The sequence below is a fragment of the Sebastes umbrosus genome, chromosome 7 (genome assembly GCF_015220745.1).
Source record: "Sebastes umbrosus isolate fSebUmb1 chromosome 7, fSebUmb1.pri, whole genome shotgun sequence".
Taxonomy (NCBI): domain Eukaryota; kingdom Metazoa; phylum Chordata; class Actinopteri; order Perciformes; family Sebastidae; genus Sebastes; species Sebastes umbrosus.
In genome coordinates this window covers 29,032,462-29,047,565 of record NC_051275.1, presented here as the reverse complement: position 1 = coordinate 29,047,565, position 15,104 = coordinate 29,032,462, and the positions used below count along the sequence as shown (strand labels likewise).

General features: G+C 43.0%; 1 protein-coding gene across 4 annotated transcripts in view; it reads left to right on the top strand.

The window, feature by feature from the left end:
• The window catches only part of numbl (NUMB like endocytic adaptor protein), a 72,793-nt gene that overhangs the window by 54,025 nt on the left and 3,664 nt on the right, over window positions 1-15,104 (top strand). For 3 of the 4 annotated variants that reach the window (XM_037776116.1, XM_037776115.1, XM_037776112.1), the window contains 6 exons: window positions 1,055-1,129; window positions 3,813-3,887; window positions 8,109-8,249; window positions 9,845-10,049; window positions 10,156-10,425; window positions 14,797-14,979. In XM_037776116.1, the coding sequence (XP_037632044.1) occupies window positions 1,055-1,129; window positions 3,813-3,887; window positions 8,109-8,249; window positions 9,845-10,049; window positions 10,156-10,425; window positions 14,797-14,979 (949 nt within the window). The remainder of the gene's footprint in view (window positions 1-1,054; window positions 1,130-3,812; window positions 3,888-8,108; window positions 8,250-9,844; window positions 10,050-10,155; window positions 10,426-14,796; window positions 14,980-15,104) is intronic. The other variant, XM_037776114.1, reaches the window with a different exon arrangement.

Sequence of the window (15,104 nt, the reverse complement as noted above, 5' to 3'; positions counted from 1 at the left end):
TAACCAAGTAGTATTGTTGCCTAATCCTAATTAAGTCGATATTTTCCTAAACCTAAGTTGTTTCCTGTGAAGACATAAGTTTATTTTGTAAAGAGTGTATGCATGTTAGGAGCGGATATTGACACGTGTTGCTGGACATTTATAGGAAAATGCTCAAAAAATGAGGAGTAACTTTTAGTAAGATATCATACGAACTGCTGTATGAGGATACGTTGAACTGATCAAAAAGCCTTGATCATAGTGATATTCATGCAATATTTATCAAGCAGTCAGAAACACACAGTAACAGCGTGAGTCCTACATTAAAATAAGTGTTTTTTTCTGCACCCCCTTATTAAAATCCAGGGCTCTGACCAGATCGCTAGATCTTGATTGTTTTTTAATCATGTAATCTGAACATTTTCCACCCATTGCTTTTGCGATTTGTGCATGTTGATCATCCTCACAAGCTCTCTGTCATTAATTCTGGTTTGTTTTATACTCCCCGCTGTCTATTCGTGACTATTCGTGTTCTGCCGCACTTGTTCACATATTGTTTACAACAGGTATTTTAGTTCAGGGACCAATATCCCCAAAACTCAGAGCTCTTAAAAACGTGTCTTCCTCTTGCTTCACCACCTGGCTTCTGACTGGAGCTGTGGGGAGCTTTAATTGTGTCCCTGTGGGGCTCTTCGTACACCACAGAGCAGAACACTGGAGAGACAACAAAAAGGGGATGTGAGGCTATAAATTATTAGAGTCCCTTTCTCTTTCCTGTCCTTTTTATTAGCAGCAACCTGCGGCTGTAAATCCAGTATGGGTGCTTAATAGCTGTCAATTTTATAGCTCTCAGAGAAATACTGATGGGGACTAATGAGGCTTTGGTTGCATTTATGTCACTTTGTCTCTTTTCTTTTGTTTTGACATAGTTTCAGTTCAGCTCAGTCTGCTTCATCAGCATGAAGGTTAGATGAAGTATGAGTATGATGAGTATTAATCCACCATGAAAATACAGTGAAACTTCATAACAGCATCTTTGTGGTTTTTTAATGTCTCCTCTCTCTTTTCTGTGCAGTACCTTGGGTTGGTGGAGGTGGAGGAGTCGAGAGGGATGCACGTATGCGAGGAAGCGGTGAAGAAGCTAAAAGTTGTAAGTATCCCACCACACAAATGGAGACACACACTCACACACCTCCCCTGCTGCAGCACTGGAGGTTCATTTTGTTGTGTTGAGGCAGTTACAAATACTCACCCCAAGGATCTTCACTGGAGCTCATTACAGACCCAGTTGCGCAAAGCTCATGCAATAAAGTATCGACCAAAGGAGCACACACACACAAACACACACACGTTCAATACTGCACCTTCTCTTCTTGTTATTTTCTCTTCTTTACCACTTTCATCTCCCTCATCGCCCTCCCTGGTGGGTCTTATTCCATATCTGGCTGTCTGCTCATCAGTCTTTCTATCTGTCTGACCCCACTACGCCCAAGAGAGCAGAAAATGAGAACATAAACACATGCAAAGGCACTCTGACCATAGAAATAAAATCATGGTAGAATGGTTATTGAACTGTTTACTGTGGTAATTTGACTAGAACATGGTGTCAACAGAACACACGTCAGTGGGGCCGTAAAGTGTGTGGTCGCAGCTCGCCAGAAAGAGAACCGACGCAGCTCCCGGAGACAGCTGGCGGAAGGACCGTTTAGACCTGGCGCTGCCGCTGGCCACCAGCCCGCTGTTCGGCTCATTTTCCGTAATCAGTGGAGCAAAGTTGTCACTCATCTGGTGGTAGCAGATGTGACAAGAGCGTGTGGATGAAGCATTAACTTGTTAAATTTGACTAATTTACTCTTGCCCTCTATGATTCGTAACGTTACTACTCCACTGCTGGTTTTAGTCGTTACTGTAAAACCTTCTCAATGAGTCCACGACTTGACGCAAGTTGGTTTAAGCTGGGCATACACTGTACGATTTTAGCCCGTTTCTGGCTAGAATTTTGTGCCACACGACTCATAGAGTCAGACTGAATTTCAGCTTCGTGGAGCGTCATTTGCTGCGCAGTGTACATTAACAGTCGGATGAATTTCTGACATATCAGAAATTTTGGGCGGCCGACCACAGGTTCTCGCGCAGTTGAAGCAGAGCCACGAGCCGATTCTGCAACATCAGTGCCTTTTTTCTACTTTTATTTACAGTAATCAGAGCGCAGCTATCAAGATAACAATGTACAATAGATATAGTAAAACGTAGCTAGCTTACCTCCAATTCTCTCTGCAAAATGGACAAGCCATACTGTCCACGTCTTCCTCGCCACCTGCGAGTCCATAAATGCCGCTGCCTCTTTTGTTTAGACGTTTCAGCAGCAAGCATTGTGACCCGTACAGTCCTCTGCCAGCAAACAAACTTTACCTGCCTCGGAGCTTTCAAACCAATCTTTATTGACAGCTGTCAACAGCCTGAATGGGCCGCAGACGTGTTTTTATACGTACAGTGTGAGCACTCAGGTCATGACGCATAAATCGTGAGCTTTGGCTTTACATCGCACACGATCTACTCGTACAGTAGGAGTAGGAATTACACAACATTTCTAAAATCGTACAGTTTATGCCCAGCTTTAGTTGTAGCTCTGACCATCCTGCTACGTTTGAATGGGAATGTCTGTTCTACTTCTAAATCTATTTCTATGACACTGACACACACACACAAACACACACACACACAGTTCGCCCTCCTGGGAAGCTGGTTCGGACAGGGAGCGTGTGAACAGAGTGACACAGACCGGCCGGTGTCAGACAGACACACACACACTCAACAGAGAAGAAAACAGGAGTGTGTGTCTTCACATCTGTGAGCTCGGCTTTTGCTTTTTTGATGTAGCCGGAATTAAACTTTAATTTAAAATCAAGCTGCCCGACAAAACTGCCGATCAGCGTATTCGGTGTACATTCATCCTAAACCTGATTCCACAAATGTAACTTTATCTAACAAAAAGCACCACTTTGCTCAGAGAGTTAACTGAATCACAGACAGTTTAATGCATACAGGAGAAACGTTTCATGCATTTATTCTCGTCTCCGTCTCCTCTCACCACCGTTTCCTTTCATTTTCTCTTTTGATTCTCCGCGCTGGATCATCTCTGTTTTCTTTTCCATCTTCCATCTATATCAGCATCTTTCTTTAGCGCCTCTCCGCAGTTGTTCACACTGAAAACTTTCTACCAAAGTTATCTCTTTCTTTTGATTTCCCCCGCTCCACCTCCTAATTTAGCTTTTTCTCTCCTCTTTTTCCTCCATCACTCTCAGTTTCTTCACCTCTACTCTCACTCCCGCTGTCTTCCTCTCAATAGGATTATGCAAAAATCGGGGCTCCTTGTCGCTTCGCTGTGGGTTTCAAAGCCATTTCCTGCAGTGCTCCGGCTCTCTGTTTCCCTTACTCACTCACACACACTCGTATGCAGACTCATGTGCACATGGACACACACACTCACATGGAGCTTTTTTAGCCCATGTTATTTTTAGCCCGGCCATTGCTGAGTGTGTTATTAGCTCTGCCTGGTGCCCTCCTCTGGAGAAATGATTCTTAGTGCCAGCTGGCACAGTTTTTACCTCTGCCCGCCTCTCCGGTCTTAACCCACCACTACCTCATCCGCTGTGAGGATGTAATGATCACTTTACATAACCATGAGTAGTAGTACAAGTGGGTTTTACATGCTAGTTGCTTGTTGATCGCACCTCTGCAAGAATATAGGAACATCTGGCAAAATACATTTACTATGCAACTTGCCTCTTGAGTTATAAATGATTTACTCTGCTACTTTTTTGTCTTTCCAGAGCGGGAAAAAGACAGTGAAGGCAGTATTGTGGGTTTCAGCAGATGGACTCAGGGTGGTGGATGACAAAACTAAGGTAAGGCAACACATTTTTTTTGTGTGTGTGTTGTGGTCCGTCTCCTTGTACCATCATCCCCTCTGTCTTCTCTTTCTATCTACCTCATTACTCACCCGGCAACAAGGACAAGGAGGGAAGTGTGTGTCCTACAGTCATGTACAATAAACACCACGCAGGTATTCTATCTATCTATGGCTTGAATCTCAGTCTCTGACGATAGCAAGATAGCAAAACAAACATCCATCTTTGCAGCATCTTCTTTTTTTTATATTCTCATATTCAGTTAAAGGAACAGTATGTAAAATTTAGGGGGACCTATTAGCTAATAAGTATGTTTTCTTTTGTGTATAATCACCTGAAAATAAGAGTCGTTGTGTTTTTGTTACTTTAGAATTAGCTGTTTATATCTGCGTATGGAGCGAGTCCTCTTCAGGGAGGCAGCACCTATGTTTCTACTGTCTGTCAATCGATTAAAATATTTAATCGCGATTAATCGCGTGATTGTCCATGATTAATCATAATTAATAACAAAGTAATCACACATTTTTTATCTGTTCAAAATGTACCTTAAAGAGAGTTTTGTCAAGTATTTAATACTCTTATCAACATGGGAGTGGACAAATATGCTGCTTTATGCAAATGTATGTATATATTTATTATTGGAAATCAATTAACAACATTAAACAATGACAAATATTGTCCAGAAACCTTCACAGGTACTGCATTTATGCAACAGGCAACAACAGCTGCCAGTGTGTCAGTGTGCTGACTTGACTATGACTTGCCCCAAACTGCATGTGATTATCATAAAGTGGGCATGTCTGTAAAGGGGAGACTCGCGGGTACCCATAGAACCCATTTTCATTCACATATCTGAAGGTCAGAGGTCAAGTGACGGCTTTGAAAATGGCCATGTCAGTTTTTCCTCGCCAAAAGTCAGCTTTATTTAGCCTTTTTCCCCCTAGTATGACATGGTTGGTACTGATTGATTTCTTAGGTTTTCTAGTTTCATATGATGATAGTATCTTCACTCTAGCTTTAAAACTGAGCCCGCTACAACCTGAAAATCGCAAGTTGCGTTAATGCGTTAAAGAAATTAGTGGCGCTGAAACAAATATTAACTGACAGCCCTATTTCTACAGTAGCCCAGAACAGACAAACTAGACACTGGCTCTAGATAGGGTCGTTCGTGTTTTTACGTTTTCGCGTCGGCCACTGTAGTTCTCCAAGAAGAAGTATCAAGTATCAAAGATACAAGAAGTATCAGTATTAATCTGCAACCTCACCGCTAGATGCTGCCATATCCTACACACTGCACCTTTAACACACAGAGACCCACAAAAGTCTCATTCTGTCCCAGTTTGATGACACCACCTTAAGGCTGACAACAGAAGGATCTACCATGCATCTACTGTCGTGATGCTCCCAGGCTAGTTTGGACGTGTGTGTGTGTGTGTGTGTGAGAGACATATGTGACTCATGGTTTCTCGCTGAAGGTGCTTCATGGGGGGGGGGGGTATCAAGTAAACACACACACACATACACTTGAGGAGTGTCTGGCGGCCGGGGAGGCCTCCTGCAGAGTGAGTGCAGCTCTATTGAAAGCCGAGCAGAATAAAGAGCAGCTGAGAAAAGAGGAGAGAGTGAAACCAATGGAGCAGCCTCTTTTTATGTTTCGAGGCCACACACATGACCCCACCTCTCCCACTCCTCCTGTCCCCCACACTTTAATCTCCCTCCTTTCTTCCCTTCAGTGATGTGTATCATCTATACATATTAAAGGATAAGGCTGACAATATATTATATTTTAAATTCCCAAACCAACAATGACTTGGAATATCGAATCTGACAACCAAACTCGCAACAGCAACCAGATGTTTTGATGCTGGTAACAGCTGTAATTCAATGTTTAAAGCTTGCCAACTCGTCTGGATGGCTTAGGCAAAACACCACTTCTGTTGCCAACATATGTGCGCATATTTTTGATGACGTTGGTTATAAAAGGGTCTATTCAGTGTATCAAGGTTAAAGCTGCTATGATTCATATTTTGACATAAACAATAGATGAAATGACTGTGTAATGTGAAAAGTATCACTCATAATGACAAATCCACAGAGAGCTGCAGTTTTTCTCAGCAAGGCGGACTTCAGACGCTGGAAAAAAAGATTTTATTCTCGTAATTTTCCGAGAAAAAAAGTTGTATTATTACGAGAATAAAGTCAAAAGTTGAATGTGTTATTTTAGAGGGGAAGTACAGCAGCATGCCGCCTGTGTGAAAATGAGGAACGTGGAGCATCTTGTGAATTTATAGTTTAGTTTAGGTTTCACAAATAAGGAAATACTTAATCTTTTGGCACATCAGCACCACATTATCATCAGTATCAGGACCTAGAATAGATTTTGCAAGAAACTGCGTTGTCCTCCTTTTGTTGGTTGCTGGTAATATGTTTTTCTAATATTACAACTTCTTTTCTCGTAAAAATTACGATTTTATTCTCGAAATCTCTGATTTTTTTCCCTCAATATGGCCCTAATACTCCGTCGTAATAAAGATCCTTATTGAGTTCTAACAAGTTTAAATGTACAAATTAAAGTCACAATTTGGACTGATCCTCGGTTTTGTTTAAATCTAATTGGCTCGGTCATTTTAATCGTGAACGTGACAAACTGATGCTAGTATTCCGGCTTGCCTGGCCGGTCTTGTTTTGATTCAGTGCCGTGGTGACGTGCTTATACAAATTTAGGAGGCAGGTGTCAGCCAGACATTCACTATAACGTGCCATGACTGTCTTCAGCATCATCAGATTCTCTTTATACCACAAAAACTGTGTTTAAATGACTGCCAAAAAAGTTTTGGCTCGCTCCCTCTGGGCTTTAACGTCTTTTATCTCTTTGATTTGGTTTTATGTTCAGCAACTCTACTGTTTTGATTCATTCTCACTGCTCTCATCAGCATAATGTCCAAATGCACCCCATTGTTTTCAGCAAAAAAGCTCTTCTAAACCCACCGTACGGCACCAAACGACAGACAGACACAGCTGGTGACTAGCTGTGAACAGGTTTAACATATTAAGATTAGATTAGAAACCCAGCAGCAATAACCCTTACAGTCCTTCTTTCTTTCTCGCCTCTTCATCACCTTTTATCATCACCTAATAACGCCCACGCGGCTATTCAGACATTTTCCCACCACCAGTGAATGTACTGTATGTATGTGTGAATGCACAATAGAGGCACAGTTCCGCATGACCTTCATAATGCATCAAAAGAAAGAAACGGTGAAGTCTTTTTGTGTGCTGAAGGCAGAGATTTGTCTGCATAGATGGAGTCACTCTGAGTCACATGCTGCTGCTGCTGCTGCTGCTGCTGCGTGGTATTCTTCCTGTCAGTGATGTAAAGGGACAAGAGCTGAGTCATCTTTACCCAGAAAAACACACTTTCTTCTTGCACTTTGCGTCAAAAAATACACCTCAAACGAGCAAACAGAATCATACATACAGTAATACGTGTTTCTAGTAACACAGAGCAACTTCCTGTACCAAGACGCTCTCTGCTCAGCCTTTCACCTCGGTACCAGCATCCTCCTTCATTCACTAATTGGCCCACAATGAATGGACTGTCTTTCTCCTTCTTTTCTCCTCCTTTCCCATCCTCGTCCTCCCTCTTCCTCTCTCCTCATCCTCCCCTCTCTTTGTTTTCGGTGACACTGGAGGAGAGGGAGGAAGTGCGTGGATGAGTGTGTGAACCCTCTTTGCCTCTCCTCCCTTTCTTCTCCCTCTCGCCTCCTTGTTTTCCTTCTCTTTCTGTTTTTCGGTGAGTCAAAGAGGTGAGCCGGGGGCCCCTTAATGTACACAGAGAAAGAGAAGGGCCCCCTTTCAGTTTCCTCTGTAGTGACTATAGACGCTGACACAGGCTGAATAACCCTTTTATAGGAGGAAGGGCAAGTGGTGGAAACATCCCGGAGATGAAAAGAGGGTTCAGTATCATTAGTCTGTAGTCACTTTCTTTCTGGATGTGTGAATAGGTCAGAGTGAGAGGGGTTTCATGGGGTTAGCTGAGGTCGAAAGCAGTGTGTCAAGTATTGGATCAGTCTACATGCTGGTACGCTCAGCACTGAAGCAATATACTAAACCATGTCGGATGTGATTTGATGCAATCTACCTGCTGGAACAATTCGATTGACTTTGCTGTCAAATCGGATTCTCTCTGACCTCTCTGTTTCTGTTTCTCTCTCTCAGGACCTCATTGTGGACCAGACCATAGAGAAGGTTTCATTCTGCGCCCCCGATCGTAACTATGACAAGGCCTTCTCCTACATCTGCCGAGACGGTACTACCAGACGGTGGATGTGCCACTGCTTCATGGCTCTCAAGGACTCGGTGAGTTAACCTCCCATCTGCCCCTCAGGGATTTTCTTCTAAATCAATTCAGCATTTAAACAGGATTAAAAAGTGACTTTGTGTCATCAAATGTGTATACATATTCTTTGAACCTTTAAGCTTGTGAGCTACTTGTTGGAGACCCCTGGTCTACAGCAGGTATTATGGGTAACGGTGTTCGTTTACAGCCGCCCACACATGGTCAGCGGTGAAATCGCGCTGCTGGCTTTGCCATTGTTTTCCTATGGGGAGAGCTGGGCCATGCGATTAGGCAGAAGCGCTACCGAGTGCTGCGCTCAAACTTCAAATTATGGCAACTTTGACCTCGGTTACAGCTGACCTTTCAAAGCGCAACCAATGAGAACAGCTGCAACTGTTGTTGTTGCCCAGAAACAGTCAATGGCGTTCCTTGCACACTTTTTGATGACATATTACCTGCGCTGCACTTTGCCTCGTGAAGAGCTCTCATGAACGCAGAGCAAAGGCTAAGGCTACTCAAAACAGAACTACTGAATGAAAAATTAAGATTATATATATTTCTTTGAATGACTTCTTTTTAAATTATGTCATTATCTACACACATAGTTAACATAGTATTGAGTGAGGCACTCTTTCAAGGCTGTAGTTTTAGTTACCTAAAATTGTGGGTTTGTTTCAGATCAGTGCTGAAATGATAAGTTGATTAAAAAAAATAATCAACACTAATTGTTTGTCAATTTATGATTTATGAAAATCCCAGTATTTTCTTGTTTAAGCTTCTAAAATGTGAGGATTTTGTGACATTTCTATGATTATGAAGTGTTTACTTTTAGGTTTTATCATTCAGCCACATCAACCCGTTCTGTAGCACCGATCGTTCAAGCACAGTTGTGTTTATCCGTTGGAGTTACCGTGATTTCTAACCCCTCGTGTTTTCATTTGACTGACCTTGCGACGAGGAGGTTGTACTTTGAAGACAACTGCAATAGAAACAATGCCGCCGTGGTGCGTTGTGGTTTCAATCCCATGGCGGTTTCATCAGCTTAGACTGTGAGTTGGATTATTCATGTGGACGGAAGAGAGCGCAGCGCAGACCTGCGGGATTAGGAGAGGGGATTAGACAGAAGCCTGTGGAGTTATCTGTCCATCTCTGTCTGTCTCTATTTCCACCACACTCTCCATATCTCTATCTGCTCATCTGTCTCTCCCATAGCAGTCATGGCTGTCTGTAAAGAGAGGAGTGACGGTAGGAGGGAGAGGTGGTGGGAAGGTAGGAATAAATTACTAAAGCAGGCAGGAATTAATCAGAGCCACGGAGCATGAACTCATGTTGACGTTTGACAACAGAAGAGATTTGAGGCTGATAATTGCACCCTAATCCGACCTTCACGGTGACGGCTGTATTTAATGTGAATGTATGAGCTTGATTTGAAGGTTAACTCGAACAACAATCACACTTGATGCACATAAACATTAAAAAAAAGCAATGTCACAGTTAAGACAGCTGACAATGAAGACTGTTAAAGTGTGTAAAAGCTAATTCTGATTTTGTTGAAAAAGATCAATCCAGGTCAAGTGTAGATGTGACCTGTGATGTGTGTTTTTTGCTCCACCAGGGGGAGAGACTGAGCCATGCAGTTGGCTGTGCCTTCGCCGCCTGTCTGGAGAGGAAGCAGCGCAGGGAGAAGGAGTGCGGCGTGACGGCTTCCTTTGACGCCAGTCGCACCTCATTTGTGCGTGAGGGCTCCTTCCGCTCCAACCCTGCCTGCCAGCAGAGCAGCAGCAGCGACCGAGATGACAAGATGCAGGACAAGAAGAAAGGTAGGAGGGCATTTCAAGTACTGCTCATAGAGTGGGAAATGTTGACATGTTAATCACATCCTGAGCATTTGGATAGATATGACCATGAACCCACTTCCTCCTCCAGACCAACCTTCTGCCATCCCAGCCCTCCCACCTGGCTCTGCCTCCCCACCCGAGGGTGCGGCGTCCCCCATGGAGCGGCCAGAGCCTGGCGGGCCTCACGCCATTCCTCGCCGCCACGCTCCCATCGAGCAGCTGGTGCGTCAGGGCTCGTTCCGGGGATTCCCGGCCCTCAGCCAGAAGAACTCCCCCTTCAAGAGGCAGCTGTCACTCCGCCTCAACGACCTGCCATCCACACTGCAACGCAAGACTGACTTCCAGGACAAGAACCCTGGTGAGTTGAGAAAGTTATACTCATAACTGCTGGTGACAGGACCTGCTGACCTGCTGACCTGCTGACCTCTGACCATAGCAACTTCTGTTTACTAGGGTCAGAAGATCCCAACCTTTTGCTGCTGCGACTTAGTTTACTTACTTTAGATTCAGCTGGTTTTCAAAAGAGCGGGGGGTTAGGAGGGACTGTAGGAATCTGTTCAAAATGTACCTTAAAGGGAGATTTTTCAAGTATTTAATACTCTTATCAACATGGGAGTGGACAAACATGCTGCTTTATCGAAATGTATGTATATATTTATTACTGGAAATCAATTAACAAAACAAAACAATGACAGATATTGTCCAGAAACCCTCACAGGTACTGCATTTAGCATAAAAAATATGCTCAAATCATAACATGGCAAACTGTAGCCCAACAGGCAACAACAGCTGTCAGTGTGTCAGTGTGCTGACTTGACTATGACTTGCCCCAAACTGCATGTGATTATCATAAAGTGGGCATGTCTGTAAAGGGGAGACTCGTGGGTACCTATAGAACCCATTTTCATTCACATATCTTGAGGTCAGAGGTCAAGGGACCCCTTTGAAAATGGCCATGACAGTTTTTCCTCGCCAAAATTTTGCGTAAGTTTGGATCGTTATTTAACCTCCTTTGCGACAAGCCAGTATGATATGGTTGGTACCAATGGATTCATTAGGTTGTTTAGTTTCAGATGATGCCAGTATCTTCACTCTGAGCCTGCTACAACATAAAAATCACAAGTTAATGCATTAAAGAAATTAGTGGCGTGAAAATGAAATTGCATTAACGCATTATCGCGTTAACTTTGACAGCCTTATTTAAAATAAATGAAAGCACATTTCCGAGCTGCAATCAGAGAGGAACCTAAATATGGGAGGTTGATGATATTAACTGGCAGACGCAAAAGACTAATAATAAGCCATGACATCAACTAACATTCATTAACACTGGCTTTGTTTCTAGAGGTGATTGATCCACATTTAATTTACACTTGGTGTCAAAATGCCTCTCCAGTACTCAGGGAAATCAGATGAGATCTCTCCCTTGCAAATGCAAATGCAAAAAAACAACAACACATGACAACAAGGATATTTGCAAACTCAAATCCCCAAATTGTTATTTGGCATTTCAAAGACGTCAAAGAACATTTGCTGCTGCCTCTGCACACAAACAGAGAGTACACATGTGGGACTCTGTGTACCGCTGGCGTCATGGTTGTTTGTAGATCGGAGACATTATTACATTTTCCATTTGGCATCACTGACCTCAATCTGAAAAAGGTCTGAGCAAACATATTACAGAATAAACCTTCAGCTCATGTCAGATGTGTTTTTATTCATGTCTTCATGCAGACAATGTTCTTCACTTTAATCCCGATGCTCCATTGAATACAAGACAAGATAAGAAGCAGTTATGTGAAGTGCTGTTAATATTGCTATCAGCGCCAGCGTTGCCTGTGTGAGCTCTTTTTTACTAAGGACAATTAATAATAACTGACTTATCCCTCACAGGTATGCACACACACACATACACATACACATAGACACACCCACTCAGTGTGGTGCCATAGGATCAGATCACTCAGCAGCTGATTATAGTCATTAGGAGGGATGAGAGAGTTGACTGGGGGACTCCTCTGACTGGAATACTAAACCACAACATTCAACTCCCTCGCTCACTCATATTCACTTCCATTTCCGTCTCTTATTCTCCCGGGAAGGTTAGTGTGTGTATACATCCAGTGGTGGTAAATTTGATGCAGTTTGAATCCTATATGCTGTCTCTCTACCTCTACACACACACACACACACAGACACACACACACACGGATGCACACTGCCTCCCTGCTCCCTTGTGACTCTCTGAACAATGTGTGTATTGATTTGTGCGGTCAATCAGCTGTCCTGGTTAGCCTTCAGCAAGCCCTCTGGCAGCCCTTAACCTGCAACTGCATCGAGACAAACACACGCACACACACTTATACACACATACACTTAGGCTACGTTCACATTACAAATAAATAAATGTGGCACACTTTAGTTAAATCATGTTCGACAAATGAGTTAGTGTCTGTTTATGAGTCGTAATAAATCATAAATGATCTTTTAGAAGGAGTAGATGTTTACCGGTGAGCTCGGCTCTGTTAAATTTAACAATATGTCAACGAAGGTTTTCCTCTGACAGTAGGCAACAGCTGAAGATTTCATTTGCCTCGTCAGTCATTTAAAATGTAAATTAACTTATCAAACAGATGTTTCAGAATTCACTCACTTCTTCTCATGAATTCATCATGTTTCACAAAGCAGAACTCTGATTTAATGAAGTCATATGTTATAAAAAATTGCGTGGACTTGCTGACTGGAGGTGTTTCAGAATGTCAAACAGTAACGTTACTCCTCTTACTTTAGTTCATTTAACTTAGTTAAAGTGGCAGTAGGCAGTATATTTTGGGCATCATTGGGCAAAAATTCCATAATAACCTTTCAGCATATTGTAATTCAAGTGTTCTGAGAGATAACCAGACTTCTGCACCTCCTCGTGGCTCTGTTTTCAGGCTTTAGAAAATCTAGTCCGTGACGGGAGACTTTGACCAATCACAGGTCATTTCATAGAGAGAGCGTTGCTATTGGCTGTGCTCCGGTCATGTGACCAGAGCTTGGCGTTCCTTCACCAGATTTCACAATGTTGGCGGTGTCACAAACTTTCTCATTTTACAGCTAAACCGTGCACTACAAGATGATTCTGAAAACATTAGAGGCAAGAAATGGGCATTAACGTAACATAATATTGATTCATATTTGATCAGCGCTGCCTAGTTTGACCATTTGGTCGGAGTTCGCGAGTGATTGACAGCCGGCTCTCATAGACAGCAGCTGCACAGCGGACCTCAGATCAGCTCTTACTGCTTGTTTTCCTCCGGTCTGTGAAATCTTGCAGATGCTGTTAGGAGCACCGGAGGATACAGAGTCACATGATTTTTTTTCAGGTTACCTGTTTCATGTACTACTGTCATGATATAGCGACAGTTTTATAAAAATAACTTTGCTCCTATCTCGCCTACTTTAGCTTTAACAGAAGAGCTGTATAAGCTAAGTATCAGCCGAAATAAAACATCTTTCTTTAGGAGTCATATGAAGTCATACGTTATGATTTAGGAGTAACATCTGTGTAACAGGGAACCCAGATCTGTTAAATTGAGCAATATATTAATGGAGTCTGGCAGTGACTGGACTCCCAACAACTCCAGTGTGTATTTTCGGAACAATGGGTTGTCGTATGGCAATGTGTGTGACGTTACTGGTTGCGTGTGAGGCGTTTGTGAGGATGTGAACAGTCGAGGCAGAAAGATCAGATCTGGGCAAAAAAATCAGAATTGTGTTTTAAGCCTTGTAATGTGAATGTAGCCGTATAGACACACATGTGAAGTGCTTAGAGTGCTTCTGAACTCTGCGGGACATTAACAAGAACAGGGAAAGAGGAGGATCACAGAGAGATCTTTAATGGGAGACCTTACCCATGCCTCCAGCGCCCTCTGCTCCCTCCAGTATAATTCAAGGCTTGTAGCCGCACAATGCCCACAGATGAGAGAGATATACATGTATTAAGAGAGTGGGCTTGTAAAAGTTTGGGGATTGACCCACAATTTACTTCACTTTAATCCCACTCCTCTATACATTCTTTCCTCTGCATGTTATAAAACCACATTGTCATAAATGTCATCATCAGACTCCTCTTTGTCGAGTGTTGTAGAGCCTGGATGGGGGCAGCAAAAACAGGAAGGATGGAGGAAAGGAAGAAACCAAAATTCCTCCGTCACTGAGGCCTTCGTTGTGAAGGGAGGGACCAGGGGACAAGGAACAGGGAATTAGATATTATATCTATTTATATCTGCGGTCTGTGCAGGAGAGGTTTAAAGCTGTAGTCCAAACCAAAGTCAGACAGGAACATTATGACGTCTAATCCCTCACTGGTCGGATCAGTTACAGTTGGTTTAAAAAACATGGATGAGGTAAATTCACCTCCGTCTGAGTCGTCTCAAAGCACAAGACACACACAGGCTGAAATGTACAGAGAATATAACGCTACGTATAGTTGTATAGTAAGAAGGTCCGGATTAGCACAATGCCGTTTGTGTTTTTGATGCTTTTTAGGTCAATAGCAGCTCCAGTTTCTGTGCTTTTGAAGCTAACTGGCTCCGTTTCACAAATGAATAAATATTTTTCTCCCTCTTTTCATTTTCCTGTCCTCTTCATCTCCCATTCCTCTTTTTTCATTATTTTCCTCATCTCCATCGTCTTTCTCTCTTTTCCCACCTCGCCTCCCCTCTGTGTGTCCCCTTCTTGCTAGTACCAGACATGGATATGGGGTTGCCAGATGAGGAAGACTGTAGTATCAACGCCCTGTGCAGCCAGATCAACAACTCCTTTACCAATCCCTCAGAGGAGCTCTACTGCAACCCGTCTTTGTCTGCAAATGGACCTCCAACCTGCACTGTACCTGCTCTGCCTCCACCACCTGGACCAATGCATGGTAAGAACGACTGCATCGGATCAATCTTTTTTAACCTTTTGAACTCTGCAATAGAAATAGTATCCCAGTGCCTACATTGTACTACCTAAAGAAAACTACCTACATTTATGCGAAAGACAGAAGCC